Source organism: Myodes glareolus, chromosome 1 (assembly GCF_982192425.1).
Source record: "Myodes glareolus chromosome 1, mMyoGla1.1, whole genome shotgun sequence".
Taxonomy (NCBI): Eukaryota; Metazoa; Chordata; class Mammalia; order Rodentia; family Cricetidae; genus Myodes; species Myodes glareolus.
The window spans coordinates 57229084-57244476 of record NC_142026.1 but is presented as its reverse complement, the minus strand read 5'-3'; the positions used below and the strand labels follow the sequence as shown (position 1 = coordinate 57244476).

General features: G+C 47.3%; 1 protein-coding gene across 1 annotated transcript in view; it reads right to left on the bottom strand.

The window, feature by feature from the left end:
- The window catches only part of Ryr1 (ryanodine receptor 1), a 121311-nt gene extending 114611 nt beyond the window's left edge, over nucleotides 1–6700 (bottom strand). The window contains exons 1-2 of the mRNA XM_087907114.1: nucleotides 6513–6700; nucleotides 767–886 (exon numbers count right to left, since the gene is read on the bottom strand). Of these exons, the coding sequence (XP_087763240.1) occupies nucleotides 767–886; nucleotides 6513–6563 (171 nt within the window). The 5' untranslated portion in view covers nucleotides 6564–6700. The remainder of the gene's footprint in view (nucleotides 1–766; nucleotides 887–6512) is intronic.
- Between the last annotated feature and the right edge of the window lie 8693 nt (nucleotides 6701–15393).

Genomic DNA, 15393 nt, shown 5'->3' with positions numbered 1-15393 from the left:
TTGCTATCTAAGGCCACACACTCTTCCCATCTCTGGCCTTTGTCCTCTCCGATTAGGTTACCTTTCCCCTTGGCCCTCCTTCCTGAGACTCAGGACCACAGCTCTCTGGGCCCTTAGGAATCTTCCCAATCCGCGTTCCTTTCACAGAGTACCACCCATCTAAGACTCCGCTCCCACACTAGGCTCTGCCTCCTTTCACTCTTCAAATCCCTCTCCACCTGCCTCAGACCCTGTTCCACATTAGGCTCCACCCCCACCTCAGACCCTGGCCTTTCCTCTTCAGAGCCCGCCCCCATCTCAAATCTCCCCGCCTCAAGCATCGCCTTTTATTCTTTTTTTTTCTCTTTCGCCTTTTATTCTTCACGATAAGCTCCACTGTCTCAGAGTTTGCCCCTCTTAAACTCCGCCCACATCTCAGGCTCCGCCTCTTCAGGCCCCACCTCACACATTCTCCCTTCTCAAGATTCTCCACTAGTCTCGGATTCCTTCCGTCCCATCTCAGGCCACGCCCCTTTCCTATCTTAGCCCCTCCCTCTCCCTCCTGTCAGCTTCCCCCCCCCCCCCACCTTTCCGGCTACAGAGCCTTAAAGACTCATTCCCAGCACCTGCATAGCAGCTCACAACTGTCTGTAACGCCAAGATCTGACACCCTTACACAGACATACACACAGGCAGAACGTCAATGCACATAAATAAAAATAAATAAATTATCAAAACCCTGCCCTCCAGACCCTGCGTCTCCGGCCCGTGCCTGGTGCACACAGACCTGCGCGTTGCTGGTGGGTTCCAGGAAACACAGGCGGTTGCCGAAACCCTCAGCCGCCAGACAGAGCTTGAGCTGCTCCTTGAGCACCGTGGCGCTGCACTGCAGGACCACCTCGTCATCCTGGGAGAACAGAGGGGCAAGGTTTACCGGCGGGAACCACAAGGGACGGACCAGCGAAGACACTGCCTGCTGTGGAGCTGTTTCTTTCCCCTTACAGAAAAGATACACTCTGCACCAGCCAGGCTCCGTATATTTCTCTATTTGGATGGTTGGTTGTTTGTTCTCTCATTCATTCATTTTGCTCTTGCTACAGTGTCTCCTAAGTTGCCCAGGCTAGCCTTGCAGTTCCAGGATCATGAGATACTCCCGACTCAGTCCCTTGAGTAGCTGGAATCACCGGTGTGTGCCTCCATGCCTGGCTTCACAGGGGGTAAAAGGAGATTGGATTAGAATCAAACCCTAGCTCCTCTAGAGGCCTCCTAATGAAGGGTTTGCAAAGAGACACAGTGGAATGTGGAAAATATTTTTTTTTTTGATGTTTAGTTTTTGCAACAGTCTCGTGTAGTCCAGGCTAGCCTCAAATTGGCCTTTCAATCAAGGATGACATTTAGTTCTTGACAGGTCTGCCTGCACTTCCCACATGCTGGGGATTCAGGACTGTGCCACTATGACCAGCAAGTTCTGTAGCGGAGGAAAGTAGTTCAAGAAAGTTACAAATGAGGCTGGAGGGAAATGGCTCTGCGGTGGCTGCTCTTCCAGGAGACCCAGGTTTAATTCCCAGCACCTACATCATCTGTAATTCCTGTCCCAGGGAACCCGCTACCTTCTCCCGCTTCCAAAGGCACTACTAAATGCAGTATGCAGACACACACTCAGACAGAACAGCCATACACATAAAATAAAGGTAAGGAAATGTTTTAAAAGAAAGTTACATATCCTACTGGAAATCACATGACCTCCAAAGTCCCGAACATGTCGGATAAACATGTTCTAATCCTGAGTGTCAATCCACACACGCAGTTCTCAATCCATTTGCCCAGCCCAGGAGGAGACAGAAGCGTGGCCTAATGATAATTGCTCTGTCCTGGTTTTGCTGACATCCTGGTACACACTGGGCATCTTTGTATCCATAGTAATTATATAACCTGAGCATTATTTAGCAAGTGTTTACTGGTTGTCCTATGTTTCTGCCTTCAACTCATTTAACAGACACTTATTGAGTATCTACTACCTGCCAGGCACTGTTTTAGGCACTGAATGCACAGCAACAGATAAATCAGAGAAACCCTGCCCCCAGGGGGCTGATCTCCTCATGTGCAGACCATCTGTAACCAGAGGAGTAAATACATAAGCTTACTGTCAGTGGTAGGTGTTCTGGGGAAAAAAATAAGCCAGACTGATATAACAGAGTGACAGTGGGGTAAGGAAACCTCAGCAAGGGGATGGAGTGGCATGTAGCTTCTCCAAGAAGATGACCTTTGACCTTTGGGCCTTGACCAAATAGAAGCAGGACTGGTCCTCTGTAGGGAATGTTCCAGAGAGGCAGCCTGTGCAAATGCCTGTGAACAGGGGTACAGGGGGTGTCCAGGAGTGACAAGTGAAATGGGACGGTGGAACCAGCAAGAATAAGGGAGGTTACGAGGCCAGAGAGAGACTTGTATGGGCGCTTTGAATCCTTATTCGGTGTTTTTGCTTCTCTCTCTCTCTCTCTCTCTCTCTCTCTCTCTCTCTCTCTCTCTCCACATTTCCAGATGAGGAAATTGAGCTCAGTCAGGAAAAAAAATAAAATAAAATCACTTTCCCAAGCAGAGAGAGCAAGTGAATGGCAAAACCAGGATGTAAATCAGAACCGGGAATCTAGTCATCATGGCAAACCTAATCCCACGGTACAGACTTGCACTCTCTCTGGCTCCAAACGCTGCTCCCAAAACTGGTTGAAATAATGCACCTGTAGTCCCATCTACTCCAGAAGCTGAGACAGAGGATCATGTGACTCCAGGGGCTCCAGACCAGCCTGAACAATATAGCAAGGCCATATCTTGATGAAATAAAGAGAAAGATCGGGGGAGGGGGGAGGGAGAGAGACAGGGAGGAAGGAAGGAAAAAGAAAGGTAGATAGATAATAGACGATAGATGAATAGATGATAGATATATAGACAATAGATATGTAGATAATAGATACATAGATGATAGATACATAAATGATAGATACATAGACGATAGATATATAGATAGATACATAGACGATAGATACATAGATGATAGATACATAGACAATAGATATGTAGATAATAGATATATAGATGATAGATACATAGATGATAGATACATAGATGATAGATACATAGATGATAGATACTTAGACGATAGATACATAGATGATAGATACATAGATGATAGATACATAGATGATAGATACATAGATGATAAGTATAGAAATGATAGATATATAGACGATAGATACATAGATGATAGATACATAGACAATAGATACATAGATGATAGATACACAGACAATAGATAAATAAACAATAGATACATAGATGATAGATACATAGACAATAGATATATAGACGATAGATACATAGATGATAGGTAGATAGATAGATAGATAAATGACTGAATGAATAGATAATTGGTAGATGATGGGCAGAGAAGAATAGAATACAATAGTGCAATTTCCATAGCCAGGCTGGGTGCCTATTAATACCTATTAATGACTCCAAATATTTTAGAGGTGGAGGCAGGAGGATATGGGATTCAAGGTCAACAGCAGCATGGGCTATATTAGACCCAGCCTCAAACAAACAAATCAAAAATCAGCTTCCCTGTACCCCAGGGCCCCACTACCACCACTCCCATCACTGAATCAGTGACTGTGGAGTCTGCGGAGGTTCCGCACCTTTTACCTGGTCCCTGCCCTCTGGAGGTTCTGACTTGACCAGGTTCTGAGAGATACCAGTGTGGGCAGAGCTTGAGGTCATAATATTCAAAATGAGGGAAATGATCTGTATGGTTATGGTCAGGACCCTTAATAATCAAAGGAAATAGAACAAGAACAAGAAACCAGCATGCCTAGTCTGACATCAGGGCGACAAAATGTTATGAAAGTTGTTATTAAAAAACAGGTGTGTCAAGACAGGTGCGGTTGTGCCTGTCAGCACTCTGGAGACAGAGGCAGGTGGATCTCTGAATCCAAGGCCAGCCTAGCCTACAGAGTGAGTTTCAGGACAGCCAGAGCTACACATGAAATCCTGTTTCAAACTACTTCCTTCAAAAAAAGGTGTGTGACCATGCCTTTAATCCCAGTACTAGGGAAACAGAGGCATGTAGATATCAGTGAATTTGAAGCCAAACTGCCTACATAGGGAGTTCTAGGCTAGCCAGGGCTACACAAGGTGAGCGTGAATGTTTACTGGGATTGTCTGTAGTAACAAAGTATTGCAGACATGATGACCTCAGTGTGCACCAGGCAAGTGAAGATATAAGCAAACTGCAATACAGTCATCCAACAGGATACCAATAAGCTCCCCACAAAAGGAACACGTGCTACATGTCAAAAATACCCTAAGCGGTCAAAGAGAAATGAACACATACTGTGTATGAAACCCCAGCGGTGACTGGTGGAGTCTCTGTGACGACCAAAGGACAGGGTGATTGCTGCGAAGGGCAGGAGGATTTTTCTGGGGTGTAGCAAGTGTTCTTTGCCTTGATTTCAAAGGTGGTTACTTAGTTTACATAATATGTCAAAACCCACTGAAGCCAGACGTGGTGCACTCGCCTGGAAGCCCAGCACTTGGGGGGTGGAGACGGGAGGATCAGGAGTTCAAGGTTGTTCTCGGCTATGTACCAAGTTTAAAGCCAGTTTTCCATACATGAAACTCTCTCTAACACTATGTGTGTGTGTGTGTGTGTGCGTGCACACACACACACACACACACACACACACACACACCCAGGAAAAGTACTGAGGTTTGTTAACTGTTTTGAACCTGTGAAATTTGTTGCTTGTTAATTACGCCATCAAGCAGATGGGTCTTGAACTTACTATGTCACCCAGGGTGGCCTTGAACTTTCAGTCCTCCTGCCTCAGCTTGCTAAACGCTGGAATCACAGGTGCAAACCACCACACCATGCTTTAAAGTTGGACTTTTTCTTTTTGTTTAATAATACCTATGAATATGTAGTCCACACCCTGGGTTGCAATACAGATTCTTTCTTACAGGTGGGTTATGATTCATAAAAAAAATATTTTTTTGAAGAAGGTACCACACAACCTTAGTAACACTGAGGAAAACCGACTCAGCCTGGATGAACCTGGCCTGACTGTCTACCTCAGCAAGCCTTGGACTAGATTCCCTCTGTTGAAAGCAAGACTTGGCCTCGCAGGGCACTCGGTGGTACCACTTCCTGTCCTTGGCCTCACAGGGCACTTGGTGGTACCACTTCCTGTCCTTGACCTTGGGCAAGTTCACCACCTGGGGCTTGGTTTCTCTCAGATCTCCTAGGGAGATAAAGATAGGGCCCTACCTCAGAAGATAGGGCAATGAGAATATAATTAGACACCTCAGGAGGCTGAGGCCCTGGGCACTGGGCCTGGTGCAGAGTGACTGCTCAGAGCTGGTAGCCACAGCCATGGGCTTATTAGGCTGTGGAAGGCCAAACCCATGATGTGGGCTAAGGGGCTGGGGCTGGGGAGAGGCCCTCCTCCAGTGCTTCATATCCAGCTGTCCCCATCCTTCACTACCAGTCCCAGCTGTTTGTCCCGCCCTCCCAAGAAACTGGACCCAGCCTGCCAGGATCCTATTCTGGGTCAGGAATGCTGCGACAGCATTTGGACCTAGGGTCTGGGGGAGAGGAGACAGTGCGGGGTCAGCAGACCTGGCCTGAAAGAGAGAAATTCTCTCATGTCCATAAACCAACCCCCATCTCAGCCTCTGGGAGGATGTGGTAGGGAGGACTAAGAAAGAGGCAGCCCCTCCCCCTTTTGTCCCCTCCCTGTCCCCTGCTCAGAGCCCAGAAAAGAGGGCTATTCTGGGAGAGACACCTGTTGTCCCAAGTCCTATCCCTGCCCCCAGCTGAGGATCAGAGATTCAGGGAGACAAGACCAGAGGGACAGCAAAACTCAGAGGGCTGAAGCCAAGGGACAAAAGACAGAGATAGACCCAAGACATACCGAGGAGAAGGAAGGGACATCACCCAGATACCCTCAGAGGCCACTAGCAGACATAGTCAATCCTCCTCACCAAAACCAAGGAGGAAAGAACAGTCACGATCCAAGAGACCCCCTCGAGGAGAGTACCAAAGGCTAGGAGTTAAAAAGTACAGTGTCATCCAGCCCACCCCAGCCCCCTTTCCAAGAATTTAAATAGGTCAGAGCCTGGAGCAAGAAGGGAATAAGGGCTAGGGGTGGGGGTGGAGGACAGCTAAATTAAGCCCAAGAATTAGAATCACCTCCCTCAAATGCCTGCTTCCAGGATGGCAGGAGGGGGTACTCCCTCAGTGACCCCAAATCTTTCATGTCAGCAGAGGAACACTAAGGAACTCCCCCTCCCCATTTGATCCTCCCAAATCCTGCTAATTCTCCATAGTCAAAAAAGTGATGGGAAGAGACAGAAAGACGAAGTGACAGTCACCCAAAGTGACCTCGAATTTCAGAGACTACCGGCAAGCAGGACGAGACGGAGAAACGCTACGAGATCAGCGAGAAATCCCCACAAAGCCTCCTAACCCAGACCATACGCACCGTCCTCAAAAACTGAACTTCGTCCTCGCCTTCTCCTCCTCCATCACCCATGATGGCAATCCCCCGTTGTCCCGGGCTAGGATCTGAGAATGGCGAGAGGGGGCTGTAGGTTGGGAAGGTGGGCTGAGGAAGGGCTGGGGTCGGAGACCTCTAGGGACGCCAGAGGCACCCGCGAGGTAGATGGAACTGCAGGAAGCGAACCGGTGAGGGACCTAGAAGCAAAGAGGTCCCCGCCCCACCGACACCCATTGGGCCAGGATTGGAAGGCCACGCCCCTGTCCAGAACCCCGCCCACAGCACAAACTCTGGAGGAAGGTGTTTGCTTCCGCGGTAAGGGTGTCTAGAAAGTAGCTGAATGGCCACGGTCACCATGAAATGCCATAATTCTGTCATTTATGCATCTGTTTATGTACTTATTTCTCTCTTTTTTCTTCTCCCTCCCTCCCTCCTTCCATCCGTCCCTCTCTCTGGCGGTCTCATATACCTCAGGCTAGCCTTAAACTTCATTTGTAGTCAAGGATGGCCTTGAACTTCTGGGAACATTTGATTTATGTAGGGCTGTGGTTCAAACCCTGGGGAGCGCGCATGCTAGGTAAAGCATTCTGCCATTGGACTATATTCTTAGCCTAGTTCCGTTATTTCTTAACGAGTAAACTAAGCAAACTAAGTAAACTCTTGCTGCATAATCAGAGTTGTGCCCGGATGCATACATCTCCTACCTTAAAACACACACACACACTTAGAGCTAGCCATAGTGTCATAGCCTTGTCATCCAAACACTGAACAGGTTGAGGCAGAAGGATTGCAAATTCGGAGCTGTGGCTGCATAATAAGACCATGTCTCAAAACAGGAACAACAACAGGGCTCCTGGTGTGTCTTAGTTCGTAGAGTGGTTGTCTTGCTTGCACAAAACCCCGGGTTCCGGCACATGAACTGAGTGTGACGGCACACATTTGTAATCCTGGCTCTCAGACTGTTAGAGACAAGAGGCACGGTAGCTCTAAGTCATCCTTAGCTATATAGCAAGTTAAGAGGCCAGCCTGGTCTGCACGATAGAGTCCCTGTCTCAAAACAGCGTGGGGGAGGGAGTGAGTGTGTGTCTGTCTGTCTCTCCACCAGGCTGGTCTCAGACATCTCACAGACATCTCCGGGCCTCTGATTCCCTAGCGCTGAGTTTACAGAAATGCATCACCACCCCCGGGGCTAAAAACCGCCTTTTGAACAGTCCTAGCTAGTGTCTCTTACCCACCTGTTGCATTTTAGGCGTGAGCTAAGATCTTTTTATTACCACTCCCGTCTCACAACCCGGCTATTGTTGGCATCCTTCACAGCAGAAACTAAAAGCACGTGGCCGCTACAGATACCCCCTAAATGTCCTGTAGTCCTCATAGCAACCTTTGGGGGTCGCACTTCCACCATTCTCAAGTTCCACGTCGGGAGAGAAGCGTTTGGGAACGGGAGTCAGGCAACTTCGCAGAGGCTGAACTGGGGATCTGCACCTAAATGTAGGGTTCCTAGCTATGCTTTGACGTCTCCGTATTTCCATATGATTTTCTAATTTAGCTACGTGGTGGCACATGCCTGTAACCCCCAATTTAGGAGGTAAAGTAGAAGTTCAAGGCCAGTCCTGGTTACATGAAACTCTGTCTCAAAAATAAAAAGTAAGAGCCAGGAGTGGTGGTGCATGCCTTAAACGTCAGCGCTCAAGAGGCAGAGACAGGTTGATCTTGGTGAGTCTGAGGCCAGTTTGGTCTATGTATCCAGTTCCAGGCCAGACAAAGCTATATTCAATCATCTGTCTCAAAAAATAAATACAATAAATAAGAGCACATTGATGATGATCTGAATTTGACTCCAGGGAATGAAAGAAAGATTCCTGTCAGTTGACCTCTGACCTCCATTTGCAGGCCATAGCATGGACAACCTCCACACACACACACACACACACACACACACGCTCACACAAAATACATTTTTTAGTGTAATTTAAATTGTTTTTAGGGACTAGAGAGATGGCTCAGGGATTAAGAGCACCTGCTGCCTTTGTAGAGGATCTGAGTTTGATTCCCAGCGCCCACATGGTGACTCACAACCATTCATAACTCCAGTTCTAGAGGATCTGATGCTCACTTCGGACCTCCTCTGGCACTGGGCTCAAAGTCCATATGCACAACGTTTAATAAATCTGAAAGATAAATTAAGGCAGAGGTGGGGTTAGATTAGTGGAGCCTTGTATGTGGAAAGCCTTGGGTTCGGTCCCCAGCACTGTACATATAAACCAGACCTGGTGGTGGATGCCTGTGGTCCCAGCACTTGGAGTGTAGGCAGGAAAATCGAGACTTCAAGCTCATCCCCAGCTATGTAGCAAATTAGAGGCCAGGCTGGGCTACCTGAAACCCTATTTCAAACAAATAAAATGGGTATATATCCACCATTTTAAAAGGGCTTAGGCCCATGCCTGTCTGTCCCAGCATTAGGGACACAGAGGCAAGTGAATCTCTGTGAGTTCAAGGTCAGCCTGCTCTACTTAGTGAGTTCTAATCCAGCCAGATCCTGTCTCAAAAAAAAAAAAAAAAGAAAATCAATGGCTGAGAATATATAATTGAATAATAGAACCCTCAACTCTAGCATATTTAGACAAAACAATATTTTGGAGATGGTATGATTGCTGAGTTTGCATGAGAGCTGATTTCTATCTATTTATTTATTATTTATTTATTTGCTTGTTTGAGGCCAGAAGAGGGCTTCGGGTCCCCTGGGACTGGAGTCAGCTAGTTGTAAATCAATATGTATGTCCTGGTAAATGAAACCAGGTTCTCTAGAAAAGCAGTCAGTGCTCTTAACCACTGAGTCATCTCTCCAGCTCCTAAGGACCTGCTTTCAAATCCCCAGACCTAAATAAAATCAGGGAGCTTCAGCAAGCAACTATAACCCCATTGCTTGGACCATGGGAGGGGAGGTGGACCATGGGAGGGGAGGTGGACCATGGGAGGGGAGGTGGACCATGGGAGGGGAGGAGGACTCTGGGAGGGGAGGTGGACCATGGGAAGGGTGGTGGACCATGGGAGGGGAGATGGAGACTAAAAATCTCCAGGGTTTGCTGGCCTGCAAGCCTGTGTTCAGAGGTGAAAAATGAAGAGACTCCCATTGCAAACAAGGCAGAAAATTAGGACAGATGCTGAGGTGGTCCTCTGACCTCCATACACACGCGACAGCATCCACACCTACAATAACATGCCTGAACACACACACATACAAATCATACACATGCACAATTAAAACCAGTGTTCTACAGTTCAACAAAACTATAATAAAGTGCTTTTCAGTGTAGGTCTTGCTTATTAAACACGGGTGCTAAAACACTTGGATTAAACTGCATCTTTTTCTTTTTTAGATAAGGTCTCACTGTGTAGCCCTGAATGGTCTCAAACTTGCTATGTAGACCAGACTGAACTTGAACTCATGGAGATCTATCTGCCTCTACCTCCTGAGTGTTGAGATTAACCAGTTATATTTTATTATTGAATTATATAATTCAGTAAATTATATAGTTATATGCATTCTTTATATATATCATGTATATAACATAGCTATTATGTTTAATATATGGTACAATATAATTTTGCTTTATACTTCACATGCTATATAGTTGCATGGTAAATATTTTTCTTAGATGCTCTGTGCAGAATGTGGAATTATACTGTTATTATGAATTATGTCATAAGATATTAATAGTGTTCCTTAGCTCCGTAGTCAGCACTACATATTTTAAGACTTTTCCGTATTGCTCTTTGGACACCTGGTGTATGGCCATGGTGGCTTTGAGGGACTTCTTGGTGGCAGGTCCCTGGGGGTGGACACCCAAGCTGCCTCTGGCTCCTGTTACAATCCTTGCACGTGTCACCTGATGTGGGAAGTCCAGATTGTCAATTTGACCGGATTTGGGAACACTTAGGAAGACCAAGCCTCGGAAGTGTCTGGGATGGCATTTCCAGATGGTTTAACTGACCAGGACAGATTCGATGTGACCTCTGGCTGGGTCTCCAAGTGCAGAGAGCGAGCTGACTGCAGCAGTTTCTCTCCGTGTCTTGCTTTCGGATGCAGCATGAACAGCTGCCTCCTGCTCCCGCAGCCATGCGGTCTGGACCTTTGCGGTAGAACCGGAGCAAACCCCCAGCTGCCTCCTGCTCCCGCAGCCATGCGGTCTGGACCTTTGCGGTAGAACCGGAGCAAACCCCCAGCTGCCTCCTGCTCCCGCAGCCATGCGGTCTGGACCTTTGCGGTAGAACCGGAGCAAACCCCCAGCTGCCTCCTGCTCCCGCAGCCATGGCGGTCTGGACCTTTGCAGTAGAACCGGAGCAAACCCCCAGCTGCCTCTTGCTCCCGCAGCCATGGTGGTCCAGACCTTCACAGTAGAACTGAAACAAACCCCCAGCTGCCTCCTGCTCCCGCAGCCATGGCGGTCTGGACCTTTGCAGTAGAACCGGAGCAAACCCCCAGCTGCCTCTTGCTCCCGCAGCCATGGTGGTCCAGACCTTCACAGTAGAACTGAAACAAACCCCCAGCTGCCTCCTGCTCCCGCAGCCATGGCGGTCCAGACCTTCGCAGTAGAACCAGAACAAACCCTTCCTTACTAAGTTGCTAACATCAGGTATATTCTCTCAAGAATGGGGAAAGTGATGAGACCTCCCTTTACGGAGCTGGCACCATTTTGGTATACACCCCCCAGAACCTAACTGCTAGACGACACACCCATATACACAATTCCTCTAAGCAGCCAAGGGAGTGGCTGCCTGCTGTCACCATGCAAAGATTTCAGCCTCCATCTCCCAACCTCCTCTTGCCGTCTTCTAACTTCTCATTTGTATGGTAAGGGGTGAGGGTCATGCGGGTGCATGTTGTTGCAGAGGAGCATATGTGTATATGGAGGACAGAGACCACCTTAGGTGCTGTTCTTCAGCTGGCCTGGAGCTCACTGTGAGGATAGGTTAGATGGCCCGCGAGCCCCAGGGTCACTAAGTAGCCTGAGCTAGCCTCAAATACCTGATGCTCCTGCCTCAGTCTCCCAAGTGGTGAGATGACAGGCTTGCTGGAGACTCGCATCTCTGCCTTCTGAGCTCTAGAATGACAAGAAAGCTTCCACATCCACCCAACATTTATGTGGGTTCTGGGGATCCAATCTAGTGCAAGCTTGTTATCCTCAAAAAAAAAAATAAAATTATAACCATTGCGATATCTCCCCAGCCACCACACTCAGCTTTTAAAAAAAAAGTGTGTGTGTGTGTGTGTGTGTGTGTGTGTGTGTGTGTGTGATCTGTGTGGGTGCCCTTGGAAGCCAAAAAAGAGGATGTTGCACCCCCTTCCCTGGAGCTGGAATTACAGGCCACTGTGAAGGCCCTGACATGGGTGCGGTGGAGAATTGAACTCTGGTCCTCTGCAAGAGCGGCAGGGGCTCTTAACCACGGTGAAAGTGTTTGAACCACTAACCCAGCTTTTTCTATGGGTGCTGGGGATCCAAATTGAGGACCTCATGCTTGGGCAGCAAGCACTCTTATTTATTCATTTATTTAGGTTTTTCAAGACAGGGTTTCTCTGTGTAACAGTCCTGGCTGTCCTGGAACAAGCTCTGTAGGCCAGACTGGCCTTGAACTCACAGAGATCCACCTGCCTCTGCCTCCCAAGTGCTGGAATCAAAGGCGTGTGCCACCACCGCCCAACTAGCAACTGAGTGCCCGATTTTCTGCTGGAGTTGCCATCCTGCTGTCTTGACCTACAGCTGTTCTCGTTTCCTTTGAGACACTTCCTGACCGGCTTTAAACATCGCAAACACCTTTCCCCTGTGGCCAGTTAATACTGGTCCCGTGGTGCCTTGTGGAAAGATATCTACTCCGATGCTATCAAGCTTTTCCCCTTGTGGGTTTCTGCTCTTTGACTCAGAAGGCTCTTCCTTTGTGGTCATCAATGGTCTTAGGGGTGGTCATCTAGAGGGCCTGGAAGGCTGAGTGTTCACCCCAAAGCCCTTTCCCGTCCCTCTCTTGGGGGCTTTTCTGCATCCTCGGGGCCTAGAGACACTTTCACACCGGGGGCTAAGCAGGTGCTAGGGGAAATGAAGAGAAGGGGAGGGCTCTGTATCATTGAAGGACTGCACTGCTTGAGACATGGTGGGAGACATAGCAGGAGACATAGGAAGGCAAAGAGCCGGGAAGAGAGGGAGTACCAAACCAAGGCAATTCATTTGATGGGAAAACTAAAGTAGGCCTTCTGGGCTACGTACAAAGACACCTGCTGCGGACACTTTCAATGAAAATGAAAGGATCAAACATACTCTCCCGAAAGTGCCGCTTCAGTGAACCCACTTAAAGTACTAGGTTGGCAGAATCATTCTCCTATGACCCATTTATTCTACTCCTGGAAACTGCCCTACAGAACTGAAGGTTTTGTGTTCACCAAGAGTGGAATGTTTGAGTAGTCCCAGCAGGGCTCAGCAAGAGAGTACCCACTGGAATGTGCGGGCTATAGGTTCCATCCGGGCATGGTAAGAACAAATGCATTTGGGGGAGTGGTGGAATCCCAGCACTTGGAAGGTGAAAAGGCATTCAAGGTCATCCTTCTCTGTTACATTGCAAGTTCAAGGACAGCCTAAGCTACAGGAGTTTCTCTAAGAACAAAACAGTCCTCTCCTGGCAAAACATATCAGTTCCTCCTGCATGTATATACGACTATTCTGTGCATGCTTGGTCCCTCAGAGGCCAGTAGAGAGCACTGGGTTCCTAGAACTAGAACTAGAGTTAATATAGCCAGTTTGGGGCCATCATGTGGGTACTGGGAATTGAACTTAGGTGCTCAGGAGGACCACTGAGCCATTCTTCCAGCCCTGAAATCTACTGTGGTTTTGTTTGTTTGTTTGTTTGTTTGTTGTTTGTTTATTTCGAGACAGGGTTTTTCTGTAGCTTTGGAGCCTGTCCTGGAACTAGCTCTTGTAGACCAGGCTGGCCTCAAACTCACAGAGATCTGCCTGCCTCTGCCTCCCAAGTGCTGGGATTAAAGGCATGCACACTACCACCCGGCTAACAGAATCAAGAAAGCAACTCAAGGGGCTGGAGAGATGGTTCAGAGATTAAGAGCATTGCCTGCTCTTCCAAAGGTCCTGAGTTCAATTCCCAGCAACCACATGGTGGCTCACAACCATCTGTAATAAGGTCTGGTGCCCTCTTCTGGCCTGCAGGCATACACGTAGACAGAATATTGTATACATAATAAATAATAAACATTTTTTAAAAGGCAACTCAACTGTCCATTGTAAGAAAATTGATTAACAAATTATACGCTAGCACATAAGGAAAGATAATACAGCAACAAAAAGGGAGGAAGCGTAAAATAACATGAAAAGAGGAACAAAAGAGACTTGACACAATCCATGAGGCCATGTACACAGAGTACTTTTTTAAAAGACTTTTATTTATTATGTACACTGGGTTCATCCTGCATGTATCCTGCAGTACAGAAGAGAACATCACGTCTTATTACAGATGGTTGTGAGCCACCATGTGGGTGCTGGGAATTGAACTCAGGACCTCTGGAAGAGCAGCCAGTGCTCTTAACCTCTGAGCCATCTCTCCAGCCCCGCACAGAGTACTTTTTAAGATGTGTTTTTATTTTAGTTATGTGCAGGTATCTGTGTCTGTAAGTGTTTGCGAGCTGAGGAGCTTTAGAGGCTAGGGTGTTCTATCACCTGGAGCTGGAGTTACATGTGGTTGTGAGCTGTCTGATGTGGGAGCTGGGAACTGGACTCCCGTTCTTGCAAGAGCAGCGAGTGCTCTTAACTGCTGAGCCATCTCTCCAACCCCTTCATAGAGTTTTAAAGCAGACAAAACTACTCTGTTATGTATCAGGCTGCAGACAAATCGTGGGAGGCAGTGATGGAAGAACGAGGAAACTTAGATTAAGAATGTTCCGGAGTCACTTGACATTTTTTGGTTTTGAATGGGGGAGTGGGGTGGGGCAAGTCTAGAGCTATGTAGACCAGGCTAGTCTTTTTTTTTTTTTTTACCACTTTTTTTTTCCAGGTCAGTCTTGAATTCATAGAGATCAGTCTGTCTTAGCTCCTCCTACCCCATCAAAGGGGTTAGGATTAAAAGTGTATGACCACAATTGGGCTTTTCTTCTTTTCTTTCTTTCTTTCTTCCTTTCTTTCTTCCTTCCTTTCTTTCTTTCTTTCTTTCTTTCTTTCTTTCTTCCTTTCTTTTAGGGTGGCTTCAAACTCAGCAAGTAGCAGAAGATGATCTTGAACCCCCAATCCTCCAGCATTACCGGCCAAGTGCCAGGGATTGGAGTATGCAACACTAGTCCCTGCTCTTGAATTGAGTCATCCCTGGGGTTTCCTCAGTTACCGACAACTCATCAACCTAAATAGCAATGTGTGCTCTTTTTGGACTTCAATTAAAAATATGTCAAGCATGACACATTAAGATAAAAGAACAAAACATACATACTCACTTAAAAGTAATGTCTGCTTCCACAGGCACAAATATATAATGTGTGTGTGTGTGTGTGTGTGTGTGTATATACAGTTAAGACAAAACTAAATAATGTATCATGTATGGTACTGTTCACAGTAACCTGAGAGGGACAGTACAAAGGGAGAAGATTTTAAAACAGCCATCCTGGCGGAGGCAGGCAGATCTCTGAGTTCGTGACCACCCTGGTCTACAGAACTAGTTTCGGGACAGCCAGGACTACACAGAGAAACCCTGTCTTGAAAAACAAGATGAGACGACAACAACAAAACCCCAGTCATCTTGTCTGTTTTAAAACTGTCTGAAGGGGCTGGAGAGGTGACTCAGGGTTCACCTCTATCAGGAACATTTTTATAAAAAGATA